The sequence below is a fragment of the Helianthus annuus genome, chromosome 13 (genome assembly GCF_002127325.2).
Source record: "Helianthus annuus cultivar XRQ/B chromosome 13, HanXRQr2.0-SUNRISE, whole genome shotgun sequence".
In the NCBI taxonomy this organism is placed as follows: domain Eukaryota; kingdom Viridiplantae; phylum Streptophyta; class Magnoliopsida; order Asterales; family Asteraceae; genus Helianthus; species Helianthus annuus.
Genome location: NC_035445.2, coordinates 9,141,608 through 9,163,852, shown reverse-complemented (window position 1 = coordinate 9,163,852; position 22,245 = coordinate 9,141,608). Strand labels below are relative to the sequence as shown.

The following is a 22,245-nucleotide window of genomic DNA, read 5'->3' as shown; positions in this document are numbered from 1 at the left end:
ATTATCCCATAACAGCCGATTTCTTTATATCAATACATCCGATTCTAAGTTAACCACAATTACAAATCTGATTATATTTATCATCATAATGATTAATCCGAGGACCAAACATAACAACATAATCGAACCGGCCCTAGTTCATTATCATGCAATTTTAATCGGTTAAATCTAAGCATGAAATCATAACATCACTTAACACGAAAGCATAAACAAAACACTAACCGATTACGAGTAAAGAAGGGTGATCCGAACAAGAGGATGATCGGATGGTCTTGTGCCGTCGGGTTCCAAGTAAAACGAGAGAGAGAGCCTAGGGTTGTGTGGGTTATGTGTTTTGCAAAAACAATAGAATCAAACCCCTGCTCTTGGTTTTGTGTTTGCGAGTGGGGAGTGGGCCGAGCCCACTCGGCTGCCTAATGGGTCCGTGAACAAGGTGTGGCCCAAAGGGCTTGTGCACTCGATTGTAGTGTTATGCGATCGGATCAAGTTGTGCGGTTTGGGTTCGTGTAGCATTCACATAACATACATACACACATAATGCACATAGTAAGATAACGTTCATTAAAATCAAAGCTCGTATAATCATAACACGTTCGCGTACGTTACACAACGATAGGTCTAAAGTTCGAGTTGTCACACTGGTGGCCTGACATGAAGAAAGATATCGCTCTCTATGTTTCGAGGTGCCTGACTTGCTCGAAAGTCAAGGCCGAGCACCAAAGACCCTCTGGCTTGCTTGTGCAACCCGAGATCCCGATGTGGAAATGGGAAAGCATAGCCATGGATTTTATAACGAAACTCCCACGTACAACCTCAGGTCAAGATAACATCTTGGTTATCGTCGATCGTTTGACCAAATCTGCTCATTTTCTGCCAATACGGAAAGACTACAAGGTATAAAGACTAGCCCGAATCTACACAAACGAAGTTATCTGTCGACACGGTACGCCTCGCGACAACATCTCTTACCGCGATGCTCGGTTTACTTCGCGTTTGTGCGAAACATTTCACTCTGCTCTCGGTACTTCGCTCAATCTAAGTACCGCTTTTCATCCCTAAACCAACGGTCAGACAGAAAGAACGATTCGTACTTTGGAAGACATGCTTCGCTCATGTGTCATAGATTTCGGTGGTAATTGGGATGCATACTTGCCTCTAGTCGAATTCTCCTATAATAACCGTTATCATTCCAGCATTCAAATGGCACCGTTTGAGGCTTTATACGGAAGAAAATGTCGATCGCCAATTGTATGGCACGAGATCGGTCACTCGCAATTAACCGGTTCTGAGCTACAGCAAGAAATGACTGACAAAATCCTCCATATTCGAGACAACCTGCTGAAAGCTCGGAGTCGTCAGAAAAGTTATACCGATAGACGAAGCAAGCCCCTTGAATTTGACGTTGCCAACCATGTACTCCTAAAGGTATCACCTTGGAAGGGTGTGGTCAGATTCGGCAAGAAAGGAAAGCTCGCGCCTCGATTTGTTGGACCCTTTAAGATTATGGAAAGGATCGGAAAAGTGGCCTACAGACTCGAACTACCGGAGGAACTTAACAACATTCACCCGACTTTCCATGTGTCTAACCTCAGAAAGTGTCTTGCTGAGCATGATTTACAAGTTCCGTTGGAGGACCTTCAAATAAATGAAACAATACACTTCGTGGAGAAGCCTGTCGAGATCATGGACCGACAAACTAAGCAGCTCAGGCGCTCACGCATTCCCATTGTGAAGGTTCGCTGGGAAGGCGAACGAGGCGCAGAGTTCACTTGGGAACTTGAAAATGACATGAAAGCGAAGTACCCGCAGTTGTTTGTTATGGCTAAAGCCTAATTTCGGGATGAAATTCCCGTAAGAGGGGGAGGCTGTAACACCTCGTGTTTTGAAAGTCAAAGTCAAGATTGGAGTCAAAGGAAGAAAAGATTGCTAATTGCGATCTGTCACTCCTTGCTCAATTCCTGATTTGACTTCTTTGACTTGTAGTTAATCTATTTTATTTATTGCGTTAGTTGTATTATGTGGAGTACTTGTTAATGATCGAGATTTATTCGCTATTTATCGCATGTCTTATCGCCTAATCGCTTATCGCATCGCAACCCGAATTATACGTTCTGGATATTGTTTTACGTGTGTGTGCGAATTATGTGTTACTTGTGCATGTTTAGTTATGTTTATATTGTGGTGTTTAATCGAAACACAATCGAAACTCAATCGCAATCGAATCGCAAACGCTAAACGCAAGTTATTTAGGATGATTGTATGTTAGATATAGTAGTTGGGATTAAAAGTAATATAAAATGGAACTCTATCACACCACAACGCTCAACACACGGATCAAAACAGCAAAAACTCGTCGCGCCAAACACTCGAATCGAGTGGCCAACCGATCAAGTTGCCACCCGATCGGGTTGACATCCGATCAAGTTGCCACCTGATCGAGTTGCCACCCGATCGGGCTGCTACCCGATCGACCAGCCACTTCCACCACTTTCCATTTTGGGAAACCCTATAAATACCCTTCATATGTCACATCACTTGATGTGACAGCTCTCACTAGACTTAACTCGCTCCAGCCCACTTTTATTCCGATTTCTCACGATTCTTGTAAGTTTTCAACCTAAATCTTGTACTTTCTTAATCTACAAGCACTCCTACACCTTTCTATCTTTTGAATCTTAACTTTTAACCGTGAAATCACTAGGTTTGAGGTGTTCTAGGATGATGTCATCATCGGGTTCTTATGAACTTCATATTTTAGCTTCAATCCACCAAGAACAACTTAGATCCGAATGATTTCCACATGAATAAACAAAGATCTTGCATAGATCTGAACATATTCAAGGTGTAAAGGATTGAAAGATGGTTTTCTAACTTTCTTTCAACTCTTTTACACTCCATGCACTCAAAACGATAGAATTGGAGCTTGTTCTGATCTTCTACTTCTTCTTAGTGATGTGTGGGTTCAAGACCTGGATTCTGTCCAAGAGATTACTGATTACGGGTTAAACATGAAACACCATCTTGAACAGTTAGGCTGGTCGGACTAGGGTGATTCCAGTTCGATCGGGTCACTAAGTCTTGACGAGGTTTCTGTTGTTTCGCACGTTATCAAACCGTCTCGAGAAAACCGCAAAACTATCAAAACAACCAAGTAACAAGATGATCAGGTAGCCGGGACGGATTGTCGTCCGATCGGATTGCCACCCGATCGGATTGCCACCCGATCGGCTTGCACCTTGGTCCTACACTTAACTTTTATTTCAACTTTTGAGCTTTTGAACATCGAACGGATTGCCGTCCGATCGGATTGCCATCCGATCGGATTACTACCCGATCATGTGATGTTTGAACTTCAACACTTAAACAATTTTCAACATGTTTCATGACAAACGGATTGCCACCCGATCGGATTGCAATCCGATCGAGTGACAAATTCCTGTGAACTTGTTCTCCCTAAGTGTCCAACCTATCGGATCATCACCCGATCGAACGGTCGTTCGATCGATCGACCTGATGGGTAGAGATACTTATCTATTTTTAAAATGCTACCACGAAAACTTCAAAAGGCAAACCATCATACACAAACACATCCATCCCAAACGAGGTAACAATCCAATCGAATGGTTACCCGATGGGATGACCATCCGAACGGACCGTCACCCGATCGACTGGCCATCCGATCGGATTACCATCCGATCCATTGACACTTTGAATTGTTTTACTCGGCGCTTATCGTTTATGCTATCGTTAACTGTTTAGGCTAATCTCTCTCAGCGCTCCCTTCAATCCAAGGCTGTGTTTATTTGTTAAACACAATCTGTGAGGATACTCGAACCCTTTTTGCTTTACGCACTTTTGGGTGTTACATACATTATCTGTATTCAAATCACATAAATCACATAACGCAACACTATTTATACGCTGACCGTTATTGCATGATACGTGTTTTCGAGGAATGCTTGTATGTTATGTTAACACAGTGATTATTGCCTGACATCTTAGCAACGATAGTACTATAGTTTGGACTCAGCACCTGTCGTGGACAGGGGTTGTTATGGGCTTTACTTTACATGTCCCAGTGGGGATATGTGTTGCTCATTCTATAACTCGCAGTCACGTCTGTGCATATTTTCTGTCGATAACCTACTTTCCTTCACTTTATACATGTTACATGCTGGTTACGCGTAAACTATTTCGAACTCTATATGTTATATCAAACTTGTATGCTCACCTCTACATTTTATGTATTGACCTTTATTTTAACTTATGTGACAGGTGCTTAAGATGCTAGGATGCTTTGGTTTGCTGTGCGATGAAATCGAGGCTAGGAAAGAGTCTACAAACAAAAAAACAAACAATTTATCTTTATTTGAAATCTGAGTTGTCGGAACAAAACTACTTGTCTTGATTTTGTCTGTAATAACTATGCTACTTATTATGTCATGGTATGGGATGTGATGCTTTAGATAATTGGTAATCATAGTTGTTATGGAAACTTCTGGACAATTTGTTTCGCTCAGTGCCGCGCCCCGATGATTCCGCCATCGGTTGGGGTGTGACACTTGGCCACTTCTGCCGCGTGCCGCGATGATTACTTGGACGAGTTGACTGAATTAAACACGCCATGGGCCGCGAAACCATCGGCTTGGACCACCGTGGGTCGCCAAAGTCCTCCAGCCTAGCGAAATACGTAAATTTTGAGTTTATGGGCCTTTTAACATGTTTTCTATACATAACTAAGAACCCTAATCGAAAAATATCAATCATATACGACTGAGGACGAGTTTGAAGGGCTGATTAGCAGGACTTAGAGCTTGGGAATCATTAGAGTCGAGCAAGAAGCTTAGAGATTAAAGGATTACAGGTTTTGCTTACCAGTATCTCTTGTTTTCTATTTTTCTTTATTGTATTCAATGAATTCAGTTATTAAACCTTGTTTTGCTGTTTTTAAGACTATGTTTATTGGCTAAATACTTTAAACTATCTAGGATGTTATGAACTTTTGATAAAGTATGGATTTTTATTAGATATTATTATGACTTATGGATTATTCTTAAAAAGTAGCAAACTTTGGATTCTTGATTTAATGTTTATGCGTATTTAATCGTGTTTAAATCTGATCACATGTTTCACTTACGTTTTTTGTGGATGTCTTCCATGTATGAATGCGAGTTAGGTCATGGGTTGTGTGTTAGTGACTAGTTCACGGTTAATTGTGCACGATTTCAGTAGGAACTATGATTGAGGTTTTAATAGGATTTAATATTCTACCCCTCTTAATATCCATAAGGTGAAAGGTTGTCAGTCTGTCTTTGCTGTTACATTGCTAGGGTTTGGTACTTCGTAAGAATATCTCCTTAGTTTACCTTTCATATTTGCTTACCGAGTTAAATCACGCTCTTTAGTTGCCATAGGCTTTCAACTGTGAGGTAGTTAGTCACATTTGGCCACTTTTCAAGATAATTAGATAACCATAGGGGAGTCTATTAAACCGGTAATCTTAACAGCCTTTTTAGAGTTCTATAGGTGTCTTCTAGAGAAGGGTCGGGGGTCCTGTTCGGTTTCTCTTAGGGTTTAGAATTTAAAGATCCCGGTTCCATAACACATTATCATCTGATAGAAACCATACGATATCAATTGGGATTCCAACCTAGGTATTTATTCGTCATCACTTATCTCAATCCTCGTTTACGTCTTGTCTTGTCTTAGTTTAATTGAAATTTAGGATTTTTAGAAACCCCCCCCCCCAAATATAAAATCAGTTTAGTCGTGTCAGTCTCTAAAGTCTATTGAGTCTGGTAACGTAATTAGAGAGTCTCGTGGGTTCGATATTCGGACTTGCATAAGTTATACTACATTGACCGATACACTTACCGGTTCTGTGGTCTAGGTTAGAGAGTCTTAGTTTTATAATTTAAAGCTTCGCGTGTCTAATTTAGGGTTTAATTTAGGTAATTTGTTTACACCACTTTTAGCACATCAATAGCCATAATCCTTTCTTCTTTCTTTTGTTCTTTCAGAAACTCCCTCCTTTCAAGTTCCATCCAACTGGTATCCCACATCCTTCCTGAGTGTATTTCGTATGCATAACACATTCTGATCACACCCTGATATTGCATGGCTTGTGTTTTATCTGACACATCATAGCATATTTTGTTTAAATACAAGCATTCGATATCTTTTTCTGATAGGTTTACCAACCATATTAAATTCAGAATTCATATAGCAATCCAAATTCCATCCGACTTCAAAGCAATCACCGTTTCTCCTGTTAGTAACATCATTTTCTTTTGTGATAGGGTCAATCTTTGTTAACTTTTTAGGATAGTGGGGCTTCCAGTCTGGAAAGTTGCCCGGTTTTAGGATATCGAATAAGCCTCCACAGTTTCTAATCGCCTGGTTTCATTTTGAAATTTATATACTATTTTTGGCACAATTCTTGCACATCCCACCATGGCAGAGTTTTAATATCTGAAAGATGTCGGAAATATTAAACTCCAAATTCACGTTTGATGCCAAACACATTCAATTCAGGTATCCAACCCTAGCTTAGAATATCTCTAAATATAAAGATAATGTATGTTAGTATTATAAATTTCATCGCATTTAATTAAACTGTCGTTGAAAATAATAGAAATATAAATATATTATAATATACTTATTATTGTATTTACATATTACATACATTTAAAGAGAAATAAAAAGTTACAATTATAACTCGCAGACTACCAAACATAATTTGAAACCAAAAAATATTAACATGATTCATAAATATATATATATTTATTTGTATACAACATTACATCCTATGTAGCACAGGAACGGGTACGAGACTAGGGGACGATACGGGTACGAGGAATGACAAAACTCAAAAATCTAAGATATGGGTACGACAAAGGTACGTTAAATTTATTAAGAAAAAGAAAAATATATTAAACAATAGAGAAACAAAATAAATTATATGTTTTTAATACTTGATCTAACAAAATAATAAATAACATAAACTGAAACTTATTTAAAGTGTTTCAAGTATTTTGTCAGGTCCAAATAACTTTAATGAATAATAGTTCTAGAATTAGGCCACATAAACGTTAAAAAAAGTCCATAAGTAATAAAATAAAGGTCATAAACTGTTTTCTCACTTCATCTTCCCCATTTAAAACTAATACGAGAACACCTGCTGAACTACCGCCACAACATTCATGTTACCTTCTTTATTCTTGCTAGTGAAACGTCCCCGGAATATTTTAGAGCCGTCCCCAATAACCCGAAAACGTTTTGGATCCGTCCCCATAAACAAGAACATGTAGGAAACGTCCCCATGGTGTCCCCATGGCGTTTCCGTCCCCAAAACGTCCCCGGGACGGGTACTTCATGCTTCCGAGCGTCCCCGCGCTTCATAGAATCATCTTTTATTCATAACTTACCATCTTTATCTAAATTTAGTAGTTATACCTCGTCTCTACTTTTAATTCTTGATAATGCCACTTGCAATTGACCATGGGTGAATTCGGTAGTGTTAAAAACAAAACAGCCTTGGATAGTGACTTACCTTGGCTTATATTGTTTGTCACTACAAAAACACCAGATAGTAAAAGTGAAGATCTGTGGATATATGGACACAATGCAACATAACAACATTAGGTTTTGATAGTAAAATGCTTACACACACTCCTAGACCGTATCGCACGACTTTTCCGGTAGCCTGATTAAAATTTCACACCCAAATATATCAATATCAGAATGGTACAATAATAATAATAATAATAATAATAATAATAATAATAATAATATTTTTGTAATATATATATAGATATATATATTAAAAAATATAATTAGAATTTCATGACTCACTTTTTTATCTAATTTTGAGTATCTTTGATGATTTTGAATTCAATTAATGTTTATCCAACTTGCGTGGTTAAATGTGTTATTACTTTTTTTTTCTTTTTTAATTTAGGATTAACGATGAAAATAAATGGATTATGTTTTAGGCGGGAAAATAGAATTCTTGATAGCCTCAATGATTGCCATGTGTCTTAAATTGGTTTACTTTATTATATGTATAGATGTATTCTTTATTTGTTTTCACATATTTATGCAATATGTTTTCTTGGTGAAGAATGTAATTAGATGAGATTTAACATAAGATGCTAGCTACCTTAAATTTATAATGTCTAAGTACTTTTTCAAAAATGTTTTCACGCAGAATATAATTAGATAAGTAAGTAATTGAAGTTTGGATGCCACCATGATTAAAAAAACTTAAAGAACTATGAAAAGCTAATTTGTTGGCACTGTCAATGGTGACTCATGGGGCCATCTTGAGAGCTCTAGGATCCTAAAGGACCCTGTGTGAATAAAAAAATGGGCCCCTGGATTTTTAAGTAACTTTGTATGGACTGAGACAAGCACCACGTGCTCGGAACATGAAGTTAGATCGACCTCTAAAGTCACTTAACTTCAAGAAGTGCACTTTAGAACAAGCAATCTATACAAGGACATGTAAGACTTCTACGCTAATAGTTGGAGTCTATGTTAATTATTTGATAGTCACTGGAACTTCAAAGAAGGAGATAGATATTTTCAAGTTTCAGATGAATAAGAAGTTTGCTATGAGCGATCTAAGATTGCTAGCATACTATCTGCGAATAGAAGTTACTCAAGCACCGGGTGATATAGCCATAAAGCAAACATGGTATATAAACAAGATACCCAAGGACACTGATTATGCTAACCTGTAATGAAACAAAGATTCCTAGGAATCCTGGAATACAATTAACAAAGACTGAAGAAGGAGATCTAGTAGATGCAAATCATTACAGAAGCCTGATTGGTTCTATTAGGTACTTATTGCATACAACGCGAGCATGCAAGAACCAAATGAGCATGCAAGAACCAAAGGAACATCCTGAAAGTAGTGAAGCAAGTACTACGTTACGTCAAAGGAACTAAGGAGTATGGAATCATTTACAAGAAGTAAGGATGATGTAAGATCACAGGTTATAGTGATAGCAGTTATGGTGTTAACATAGACCAAGGAAAAGGTACCACTGGTCCGGTGTTTTACTTTAGAGAATCACCTATAAACTGGTGTGCGCAAAAGCAACAAACAGTGCCACTTTCAACATGTGAATTAGAATTCATAGCAGACACTACGGTAGCACGTCAAGTACTTTGGCTTAAAAGATTGTTAAGTGAAGTTATAGGATGGAAAGGAGAGAAAACACTAATGGTGGATAATATTTCCGCAATAGCACTCTTGGATAATCCAGTCTTTCTTGGAAGAAGGAAGCACATAGATACACACTATCATTTCATAAGAGAATGCGTGGAGAATGAACACATCAATGTGGAACATATTAGTGGAGAACTATAATGGATAGACATATGAACAAAGGCACTAGCAAGAGTCCAGTTTGCTACAATGCGAGAATTGCTCGGAGCTCAAGATCTACAACAACTCAAGGATGTTCGTGATTAGGGGGTGAATGAAGTTCTAATCCCGACACATACTAAGTACAAGGGTTTATTATCCCTAGAGACATACCTGTTAACATCGACCACTCTATTTCAGAGAACAAGGGACGCAACCTTTCGCGAAGAGACATGTCCATTCACATCGCACCGGGAAACACCTTAAACATAGAGATAAGAGTTTGCACAATACTTGTTAGTTTCTGCCATGAAATTTCATTGGCAACCTTACATTGAGCACTATTACTATAATGTTGGTATGGATTAAATGCTTACATAAGAGAGGTACAAAGCTTTCAATAGAAGAGTACTCAGTACTACTTTACATGAAATAAGGGATCGTTAAAAACTACTTTTACTAACAACTAGTTCCTAGAACTCCTAAAAATAGCTAACAACCTAACTGACCTATTAGTGACTTGGCTACTGCACGTCTGAAAAGATCTACGTCAATTCACTTGCGCAAATGCTTACTGTAACATAAAGATAACACCACATATAAAATGTGCATGAAATATTTAAACATAAGTACATGAAGGAACCTATACAGGTTCAGCCTCGGCACAAATTGAAATATCTAAGAAGCTTCAACTCCTTTAGTACTACAAAAGTTCTACTAGGCATATTAATGTTGCTCAAGTTTCAAGTAGATCGGAAACTATCATCAACAAAGTAAACTACGACCAAAGATAGTGGATAGAGAGGGACGGCGATGAGCAATGTCCAGCATGGAAACTTGGATCTAACACTTGCAAGAAGCCCCATGATGACACAAACGATAATTACTACAAGAACCTCAGCTGAGAAATGCCATGTCAATCCGCGGAAGTATATCACCGAGACAAGAACAGAAAATCCCAGGATGTTATTCATGAACACTTTGTGATATATCTGCATTTCAAGTGAATTGAATCTGCCAGTTACCACTTGTGTCCAAGTTCGAATCATAGAAGATAAAATCTAAATGTTTGGAGTCACAAACCTCAGAAAAAGTTAAAGATGTTGTTTGATGTCTCTTCTGATTCGCAGCTCTAATGGCTGCAATGGCTGTTCTAGCATTGGTAGCCAATGGAACTAAGATGAATGACACATAAAAAGGCTCTATCTCTGCAGATTCTGAAAATTCTCTAACACTTTCCACTAGTGGCTCAGCCAAGACTGTTAGCATAAAGATTCCAAGTATCAATAATATTATTGCCTTCAACTTTTCGTTTTCTTTTGCCTTTGCCTCAGCCCGTTTGTAGCTATCTGTTTCCTGTATAAAAAGAACCAGTGATTCAACACACTAGAAGAAATCAACCTTCATGAATTTTTTATCATGATGTTTCTTACTCTATTGTTAGCATGTGACAGCTTTTTCTGGGTCCGCGTTGCGCGATCTATCTCTTTGAGCCATTTTGTAAACCCGGATATGAACTCCTGTTTATCAATATTTCCATTTCCATCAATGTCTAAGTGTCTCATTATGATCTCTGCTATCTCGTCATCCATCAATATCTCCTCATAGTTGACTTCCATGATGAAGTTTTTCAGTTCAGATTTTGAAATAAATCCGTTTTGGTTCGTGTCAATACGTTCAAAGAATCTAAAAGTTGAACACAAATTTTGTATCAGTACATTCTTATATAATCATATAAATATAGACAGCCTCACCTATCTATGGCATATTCATCTTGTGCACCATCTTGTTTAAGCAATTTTTGTCCCGAAGCACGGTCTATCATAAGGGATATTAGTTCTATCAGTTGGTTTTTATCTTCAAGTAACAGTTTGGCAACCTGAAAAAATCACAAGAATTATCACTCAGAGATGGCTTAAATCAATCAAACTTAAACTAATACTGGTTTACTGTGTGACATTGACCTCATTATATTCTGTCCCTGATTTATCTAGTGAATACGGATCATCCATCAACTGTCTTGTGACATCTAACCAATCATCAAACATATCACAGAATTCTTCCCTGGTCATTGTTTTATTGCGGTTCTCCGGAGATTTCATCATTTTCTCCATCTCTTTTTGCCTAAGCATGAGATTCTTTTCCCTATCCAACATAAGTGATTGTACTTCATAAAATGGTACATGCAATTCAACTTTTCTTTCAACTTCTGCATACTCCAGTCTTCTTTTCTGAATCCGTTCGTCAAAAAGCTGCAAAAAGTGGTCCAAACAGGCAAAATCAAGAACATCTCCGAGGTCTTTATACGATATATATATATTGAAACTTTTTTTGTATAGGTGTTCTTATGGTGGATTGGTTTAATGAATTAAACAGGTTTGAATAATGAAAGTTAGGACCAGTTGGGCCTAGTCGGGCCCTTTTCTTGAGTTATACATATAGTTAAGGTTTTAAAATACGATTGAACCGGTGTTATTAAACGATTTATTTTCAATTGAAATGATTTTCTGCAATGGAAATACAATTTATGTGGTTTTCAACCTGTTTCCCTACTAGTTGATTTTTTAAGTTTACCCAAATTTACCCTTTCACCTATGATTTTGTTTTAAGGAAATGTTATGTACCTGATAAATGAAGTAAGTGAATAAACAAATAACCGAAACACAAAGTGAAACAAGAACAGCAATCTCAAATCCTTGACTAGAATACGATAAACCAAATACACTAGGTAATAGGATGACTAGAAACGGAACAAGTGAAAAGAACATGACTTTGGCATGATAACTTGTTTCGGCATCTGTAACAACTCCAGAACCTGTAGAAATATATGGATATTAAGATCATAAACAAGTTATCAACTTTTATTACAAATATAAATAGCTTTTAGAACATGTTGATGATCATATATATTAAAGATAGAAAAAGAATGCAAACCAGTTAATAGTTGTATCCCTTTGTTTTTTACTTTAGAATCAGGTTTTGCATAGAACATTCTCCTCCCACATATAAGACACACTCCCCATAGAAGGGTGAGGAGAAATATTGATGATCCAGCTAGTAGCCCAGCACCAGTTACAACATAGTCTTGAGCTTTTTCTTTGCTACTCGACAGTCCAGATGCTTCAATCAGTTGATCAAGGTTAGTGTTAGGAAATCAACACCAAACAAACACACACGAACAATAGCAACACGAATAGGAAGTGATGGAAAGAATAACCTGACACAAGTAGTAACAAACACACACTAACACCAGTTAATGATTGAAAGTTTTCAGAGAAAAGTTAGAGAGTAAAATAGATAGACAAACTTGATCATAAGCATTGAAATATTAACATTATGTTTGATACATTTGACCCAATTTATAAGCAACGAGTGACAATAATTACACTTTGACATCGACACACGTAATATAAGGGTTTTTTTTTTTTTTTTTTTTTGAAAATAATGATCTTATTAATGCTAAGTTTAATGTCTTCAACCTCTCAAACCTAACTAGAGAGAGATTTCTTTTAATCATTTAGGATTTAGTGACTAGACTAGGGTAAATCCTACTCCCTGATGATGGCTTGCTATTATGTGTGCATTTAACCAACTTGCATTAGACTATCCACATCAAGGATGTTTGTGTTCATTCCTATGTGGAGGGCATTTGTGAGAGGGTTGGATTAGTGGGTGTTGTAGAGATGACATGGAGGGTGTTCATTCTTCCCAATTCTTGAGGAAGAATGGTGAAGAATGGGCTAGTGGTGGGTCCTTTTTTTTTATAAGGTTGTTTGTGGGAAGGATATATATGTTATTGTTGTGGGTAAAAAGTGTTTGTGTGAAGAATAAGTGAAAAGCTGATGTGGCATGCTGATTAGGCTGTTTGAAGAAAGGATAGCCTTTCACTGATGCGGATAGTCTTAGGGATAAATTTACCATGGCGTTTTGGCACCCTTAACACGTAACGTTGATGACTTGTTGCAGTCATCAGATTCGACAACTCAATAAACAGAAATGTCAAAAGACAGTTAGGAGCTATTAATTAACACAGATTTTGAATCTAGAAGAGAATTGTTGAATATTAGAAGATCAAATATGGAGACAATTCTGTGTTGGAAATCAACTGCAATATCAACTGAACAAGATCACAAATTAATACGAACACTTGAATTCATTTATTCCCAAATCATACACATTACTTACACATCGATATCCTATCTATATAATACTAGGGGTTGGTTAAATGCACTCTCTTTTTTACTAGTCATACCCCCCTTTCTAAAAATATAATTTAAAAATTGTTAAATTTCACCCCTCTAAACAATTCAAATATTGTTTTTGAAAACTATTGTGTTACTATAATTTGAAGACACTTTCTCTTACTATTATTTTATTATGTTTCTATTAAACGTCATTAAAATTAATAAAAAAGATATTTTTTATACAATAAAAAAGTTTCAGAACTATTTTTTGAAAAAAAAAACAGTTGCTTTTATATTTTTTATTTATTTCGTACTTTAGTTCTCTCATCTTTCTATTTCTATTTTTATTAGTACTATTATTATATTAAAATGTTTTTTTAATATAATTAACAACTTTTATTTATTAAAAGTAATAAGACGTAAAAAGAAAATAAAACGTTAGTTAAGTTAGCTAGCTTTAAAGCTTCATTTAATTTTTTGTGCATCATTGTTTATACAAACCGAATTCGCATATTCACTTCAAGCTGCTATGAACAAAAAAATCCATTTCAAAATCAAAATGACTCGCTTTAGTTTAAAACGTAAGAAAACGATTATTTTTCAAATAATCAAAAAAAGTTCTCTTTAAATAAAATAACGTTTTAAAAACAAATACTAGTAATAATAATAATTAAAGATAAAAAAATGACAGAAAAACAAAAGGGTTTGAATTATAGTAATACTAACTGGTTTGTTCCCAAAATGAAGTGACCTTTTAGAAACACCAATATAACATAATTAGCTTGATTACGTTTAGACCCTTACATAATACAAGAAACACCAATATAACATAATTAGCTTGATTACACTTAGACCCTTACATAATACAATATACAAGTTTGAGCCATATACTAATAATAATGACACAATAATGCTTTATCTTTAGTTTAACTACCGGTAATCCCCCTTCAACTAGACAAAGTCTAGGGAAGATCTTGAACTTTCTTCATTTACCCATTCACCATCTTGACTTCTCCTAGACAACCGACCTCTACCTCAGCCATGTCTAAAGTTTTGTTTAATGATGTCAGGCCTGCTACCTTCATCGATTCTTAGTCTCCCTTCTTTGACTTTCATTAATTTGATATCAACCTTTAATAGTTTGGAATCAAATTAATTCTATCCTATTCGAGAACAACCCACTAGTTTCTTTGGGTCGACTCTGGATTTGATCGAACCTACTAAATTGTTGCTGATAAATTTCTTCGTAGGTCCAATCAAAACCTAATGTAACTTGCGAGAGACCAGCCCACTGGTTTTTTGGTCGACTCAGGATTTGATCAGGATTTGCCAAACTACTATTGATCAGTTTCTTCCTGTGTCGAATCAAAACATCATGTTCTTAATAAGATCCGTTAACTTCCAAAGTTCTGTAGTGTAAGCCTTTTCTTACAGGACTGGCTTCATGACTTAATCCAAATTGACCAAATCCAATGATCAATGTTATTACAGGTTGTACCCTTTTGAAGAACAACGATTGACTATACCGAATTAAAGTCATTAAAGGAACCCCCCTTCAATAATTCTAATATTTCTCGTTTTCTTTAAATCCTATTCTGATTTCATGTGATGATGTGTCAAACGTTAAATCGATGGATCAATTTGTGTTGATTCAGTTAATAATCTATTAATCTGATTAATGATTATAACCAGATGCTACCTTTGATTGATTTGTTCTTCATAACCTCTCAGATAACAATTGTTGGAAATCATGTGCAAAATCAATTGAACAGTATTAGTAAAGAACACGAAAACTTCATTAACTTCGTTTCTACATCGATAGTACCCTATTAATACAATACAAACCAGTTTGTTCCCAAACGACATGAAGCATCAGAAACACCAATATAACCAAATTAACTTAAATATATTTAGACCCCTACATAATACAGTATCCAAGTTTAACCTATATACTAAGGGGAGGAGGGGTGGTCACTAGTGATAGATTTCTATCACTCCCACTATCCAATCAAATCATGCCATGTCATCACCCAATATTCTATCACTAGTGATAGAAATGTAGGGGGGGTGGTATCACTAGTGATGAGATTCCAATGTACAAGTATTAATACCCAATGTACAAGTAATATACATTCATTTGATCAAGTTCAACGCATTATACATTCAACGAGTTATTCCTATAACTCGTGATAAACATGGAGGCGGCGGTGTTCGTGGTCCTATAACTCGTTATGGGGAGTCCATAACGAACCGCCCCGTGTGGCCTAATAATAATAACACAATAATGCTTTAAGTTTAGTGTAACTACCAATGTTGTGGATGCCATACACTGAATAGTCAATAGATAATGAAGACTAGAATGGATGAACACGAATAATGGTCATAAATATTTTTATGGATTACATATATCTATACTGGACCACAGTTATAGGACTTACAAGATATATATACACAAGAATTAAATTTAAGCACGTGTATAATTAACTTCAAATGTCTTTCTTGAATCTACTATTTAACGAAATTTATCTTCAAGTTAAGTTCTCATAATAATGTTGCTAAGACTACACTACCATCGATAAGGAATCTACAATTCCATTCTCATTCAATACATAGACACCATATTTATTTCTAAATCTGGATTATGGCATGAAACAAAGTTCCATAATTTCTATCAATTTATTCCACATATGTTCCAATATATAATCATCATTACTCGTAGTTAAATTTTGGATGAAGAACATAAGGCTACATACCAAGAAGAATCAGAGAATCAGGTAGCGAATCAAGAAGCTGGAAAACACTTGCACCGAAAAAGTTATTGCCAAGAACACCAAAAATCCGGCCATCACCACCAGCATAAGATTCTCCATGATATAATAGGTATTCGTACACCACGATGAGAAATAAATGACCAGGAAGATTGTTTGAACAAGGCAAAAATCCATACATTTGCTCACATTGCTCTTCAGAACCATGTGACCCTTTGAGAGGTAGTAACAAAGATCCCTCATTGTTATCTACAACATTGCTAACTCCATCTGAAACCTGTTCACTGTCGTCATACTGCAAGGAACGTGCCGTTACATTGCAATCTAACAGGAAAAGAAAGAAAGCAGAAAAGCATGCAATTCTTGCAACCATTTTCTTCATTTTGAAATGGTGATTGGGTTGAGTGATATGATTGATGAAAATGTAAGGCTTGTGCAAATACAGGTTTCTAGTGATGAGGAAAGGATAAGAAGAGATATTTGTAATTTCTGAATTATAATAAGAGGGCAACAGAACAAACAAGTTAATTCGCTGGCTTGTTGGTGATGGTGACAATGAACTCATATTACTACAGTCCAAATATATTATGTGTACATTTTACACGAGTTAAATCACTGTTTGTTATTTTATTTTATTTTATTTTTATTATCAAATATATAAAAACAATATGATCCAAAATATCACACATCTGAGGGTACTGTGCACCAAGTAGGTCCTCCCCAAAGGCATGCATGTTTTCTTTGTTCTCAAAGTAGGAGCTACACGTAAAGATCATGAGTTCAGAACTTCAGATCTCATGGAACGCGGAGTAAACGGCTATAACAAAAGTTTTAACCCTTCGTGCCAAAGTTTTGTGTTTCGTTAAAAAAAAGAACGGTTTATGAAAATTTGAATGATTGAAGTGGTCCAAAAGATTACTGAGAAAGAAACAAGCTACACATTAAAGTGTCAATATCAAATTGGTACCAGTGGCTGGTTGTTTCACAGGCAAGGACCCAGTTATCTGTTATCTGTTACGTGGTTTCTTAACAAATATTTAGAACCATTCATCTATTTAAATTTGTTCAAGAAATCCATCCATTCACTTACAACAGAAATTGAGATTGGTCTTTTAGGAATATATAGTTTTGGGCTTTTGGGTTAGAAATAAAAAAGATTCATAAAAAAGGTAGGATTTTTATTTAAGGGTGTACATATTTGCACAACCCATCTACCGTTATGTACGTCACATACAGGTCTGTACGTGGTGTTTAGGGTTTTCTTCTAGGACCAGATTGTCAAACCCCGTATAGTGTGAAGGTTTTGGAACGATAACTATTATTTGGACAATATTCCAACGACTCATCGGGGGGTGCTGAAACCGATCTGGTATTGTTTACTAAGGGGTTCTTTGGCAACTTTTGAATGGTCAACTGTTGAACTAGTAAGAGAGGGCTAAAGCATTATGTGTTGAACCAGTAAGAAGTATGAAACATTAAAAGCCAGTATAATGATCACTACAAGAAATATACACCATCAGCAGCGACGGAAATAGCGGCGACAAGCCAAATGTCGCCGCTATTGGTCGATCCGCTTCCCACCATCTGAGATCAAACCCCAGCCGTTGATCCTTACCCTGATCCAACGGTTGGGGACTTAAGAACCAATAGCGGCGACTAAATTAGGGCATTCACGGCGACGGCATGTCTCCGCTAAAACTCCATGTCCCTCATTAAACCCCAGCCACTCAAATCTTATCATGATCTAACGGCTGGGGTAAGATCAACTCAATAGTGGCCACACTTAGACCAATAGCGACGACACATTGTCGCCGGTAATGCCCAATCGACATAAAGACAGTATACAGCGGCAATTTCTCCCACCTCCTCACTTTTCCCCCCAAACTTCTTCCCTCTACTGATGGAAAACCTCAAATTTGTCCCATATCGATTAGTTTAAGTTTGTTTTTTGTTAAATTTCTTCTCTATTTTGTTATATACATGTTATAGTCTTGAATTTTTGTGTATTTTTATGTTTATGGTAGAGAAATCGGATCACCACCGTCACTTCTCCGATCACCACCATCACTTCTCCGGTCAGCACCTCGTGTCCGCGATCTACATCTACTTGAAACTTGAAATTACGGTTAGTTTTATATGTATTTTTTTCAAAGTTTAGAAATTGTATAGTTTTTTGTTTAGGTATGTAAATGTGTATGTAAGGATGTATGTTTGTATGTAAATGTGTATATGTTAATAAATGTTTGTGAAAATGTATAATGTAGGTGTATTTGGTGAAAATGAGTATATGGAAATCTATGTATTTGTGTATGTAGGTGTATGCAAGCATGTATGTGTGCATGTAAGTCTATGAATGTATGTATGTAGGTGTATGTTAGTATGTAGGTGTATGTAAATGATGAACAATTGTGCATGTAAATGTTTGCAATTGGTGAAAAATGTGTATATTAGTATGTATGTTTGTATAAAGTATGCAAATGTGTATGTAAGTATGTATAAATTTTGTGGTTTTGGTCAAAATGTGTGTTTGTAAGTATGTATGCGTATGTATAAGTATGTAAATGTGTTTTATAAGTATGTATGTGTGTTGGTAGTATGTTAATATGTGTGTATAAAGTATCTAATATGTGTATGTAAGTATTTATAAAGTATGGCCAATTCAGATAAGAGATATTAACCATTTAAATTTAGGATAATGTAATAGATTATATATTTGTATATACGAGTTTTTAAGACCCGCATGTTGCGGCGACACCCTTAAACTGAACAAAAGATAGATATAAAAGCGTTGATGCATGCATGTCCATTGAGGAGTTTGACCGAAACATAAAATAATATCACGAAAAAGAATAACTAAGTCATGTAAAAAAATAAATAGATTATAAATGAGTATTATTTTATTTACTTTCAAATGCATCTCTTATTTATATCAGGTAAGGTTTTCTTTATACTTTTAAAACAAAAAATAAATCTAGTATAAATTTGTTTATTAATTATTTTTCATAACTCAGTTTGAAAATAGTTATTGAAAGAAAAAGACAAACATACGAAATTAATTAATCATATAAATCATATTTTCGAAAGATTGATTAAATATTTTTGAATTAATTCTTGTAAAAAAAAGGCAAAAGCATAAATTGATGAAAATAATCATCTGATCAGGGGCGGTTCTTAGAAGGCCACTGGCAGGTCCACTGCTCGGACAAGTTTTTCGGCCGTAATGCTAATTTTCCGCATTTCGATCGAAATTTTTTATATATACTATGTTTGGCCCGGGCTTGTCCGGGCTTTTTTTAGTGCCCGTGTCTTTCGGCCCTAGCATGTTCGACGGGCAAGATCTGCCACTGCATCTGATGGTCACAGCTGGATCAAGTACAAGGTGACAACATGCTGTTGGTGCAAGTAAAAAATAAAAAGAAAAACTCAAACAAAGACATGTCAAACCAAATAAGAGTTCATTGCATTTAAAAATGTAATTAAGGTTCCACTAAATGTACAAAATTGAATAGTGATTTCATCACATAGAGAAAATTTGAGCACAATATCCACTGATCTTCTTCATACTATACTAAAACCAAATACCACCGCCTTTGATGCGTGGACGGCTTTTGCAAATTTGTTTCAAGACAACAAAGCCACAAGGACCATTGATCTCAACAACAAATTTGCTCACACCAGACTCGATCAGTTCTCATCTATGTCTGCATATTGTCAAGCAATGAAAGTCATTTATGACCAACTCACCAACGTTGGTCCTCCGATCACTGATGAACAACTAGTTCTCCAAATCCTCACTGGGCTTACGGAACAATATGAAGGAATTGCTCTTCTTATTCAACAATCCAAACCCTTACCGGATTTCTACGAAGCTCATTCTCGCCTTTGCATGGCTGAAACACGGAAGGTGAACCAAGCAAGAAACGCCGCGAAAGCCGTCGGTACCTCTCTCAATACCGTTGCAGAATGCTCCGATCAACCTTCTCGTAACGACCGGAACCAAAATCAACCGGAGCGGGGCCGGGGCAGGGGTTGTGTGCGCGGATGCGGACGAGGCCGTGGATCTGCTCGTGGTCGCAGGTCGCTGGCTACGGTCAACGACCCCTTTGGGTAACAAACTTGGACTGCTAGTTCTTTTCAGAATTGGCCTGGCCCAAATATGACAAATAATTTTTCAGCCTATCAGTGGGCTCCTTGGTCTCCAGTGCCGCCCTGCTCATATCCACGGCCCAGCGGCCCACATCTAGCAGTCAAGGTATCTTAGGCACGCGCCCAACTCAATCATATGCAGCCCAGACTTATACACCGGGGTATACTCCAACTGACATTGATCAAGCTCTCTACGCAATGTCACTCAACTCTCCTGATCACACATGAACTATGGACACCGGTGCTTCAGGTCATGTGACTCCCAACTCTACTCTTACGTCTAATATTAATATTGGCATTATTCGTAATATTATTATGGGAGATGGCAAAACCATTCCCATTTATGGGCAAGGCAATCTAACACTCCCCTCGCCCCTCCCTCCCTCCAACTAAACTATACCAAGTCCTATATACCCCCTCTTTAATCAAACACTTTCCTAGTGTTTGTCGTTTCAATATCGATAATAAACTGTCTATTTCTGTATGGTTTTTTTTGGTGAAGGATCTCAAGACCAAGACCAAGACCCCTATACTACCATGCAATAGCTTGGGGGATCTTTACACATTCCATCCATCACAAGTCTCCAATATCACTTCTCCAACCTTTCACTGCTCTCACTCAAGACGCATGGCACCAACGTCTCGGTCATCCGAGATCTCATTTATTGCATTATCTTAAAAACTCTAGTTTGATAATTGTGGAACACTAGAATCTAATCTTTGCCAATCTTGTGTTTTCTTTAAACATATTCGATTACCTTTTCATGAAATTTCCACTGGTCCTACAAATGAGTTGAAGTTATCAATACGTTTCATAGGTTTGTTTTGATCTCATTTTATACAGAGACATAACTTCAAAATTTGACACAGTTCCTTCAAAATAAGATTGTAGGTCCCTAGAGGAGGATCTAGAACAACCTTATCCTTATTATCGAACACACCCGCAAGTACGGAATCCAAGAGGGTATGCAACCAAGCAAAGAACACACAAAGTACAAGAGGAAGTTCCAAATCTTGTTAACTTTGATCGTTTATGAAGGTGCAATTGTTTTAGGTTTCAAGCAGGTTTCAGGTGGAAAAGACTCGAGATCCAACATCAGGCAATCAAAAATAAGATAGAAATTAAATCTTTTTGGTTTTTTATAAAGTTTATATTAAAACACACCTAAAATCTTTGGTATTTTTGAATATTTCAAATGTAAAGACGGAAAGCAGTAAATAAATATTTACATACATTCTTTTCGCGAGTTTCGAGAGTAGGAGAATCATATCAATGTACGGTTGTGCCAAAACGCTCTTGTTGTTTAATTAGTTAATATTAAGATAAGCATCCTGTAACGATTATCGGTATTGTTGTCCACTTATACTCAACAATCAGATGTAATCATGTGACTTAGGGATATGTTAAGGTATGATTTATACTTACCGACCGGTGTTCATTCACTCACGACACATTCATGTATCAAGGTATGCACGAGAGTTCATCTTACTGATGAGTATACCATTTATCATCTGTTTCAACGTATATGTTGTGAGATACTCACTTATTTGAGGATGAATACAAGCACTATGTGATAAAATCACTTATTAATGAGGAACTTAATATCCGATGCATGCAGGGCACAAGAGCAAGTCCGTGAACAGGTTAGTACTATCGTACCGACAAAGAGACGAACTCGACTCTCGAATGATAAATGTGATTTAGAATCAGTTATCGGGGGTGAATGTGATATTTTATCACTTATTGATGGTCAAATGCATCATGTATTAT

General features: G+C 36.5%; 2 protein-coding genes across 2 annotated transcripts; one reads left to right on the top strand and one right to left on the bottom strand.

The window, feature by feature from the left end:
• Positions 1-9,934: 9,934 nt before the first annotated feature.
• On the bottom strand, positions 9,935-16,870 carry LOC110897630 (sodium/calcium exchanger NCL2). The gene is made up of 8 exons (XM_022144389.2): positions 16,314-16,870; positions 12,311-12,496; positions 12,001-12,191; positions 11,341-11,628; positions 11,131-11,255; positions 10,810-11,062; positions 10,460-10,732; positions 9,935-10,368 (listed from the first exon to the last, which is right to left on the bottom strand). The coding sequence occupies exons 1-8, from the start codon at positions 16,708-16,710 to the stop codon at positions 10,120-10,122; spliced, it is 1,962 nt and encodes a 653-aa protein (XP_022000081.1). The 5' UTR covers positions 16,711-16,870; the 3' UTR covers positions 9,935-10,119.
• Positions 16,871-20,025: 3,155 nt separating this feature from the next.
• Positions 20,026-20,439, top strand: LOC110900657. The gene has a single exon (XM_022147536.1). The coding sequence runs from the start codon at positions 20,026-20,028 to the stop codon at positions 20,437-20,439; it is 414 nt and encodes a 137-aa protein (XP_022003228.1).
• The last annotated feature ends 1,806 nt before the right edge of the window (positions 20,440-22,245 follow it).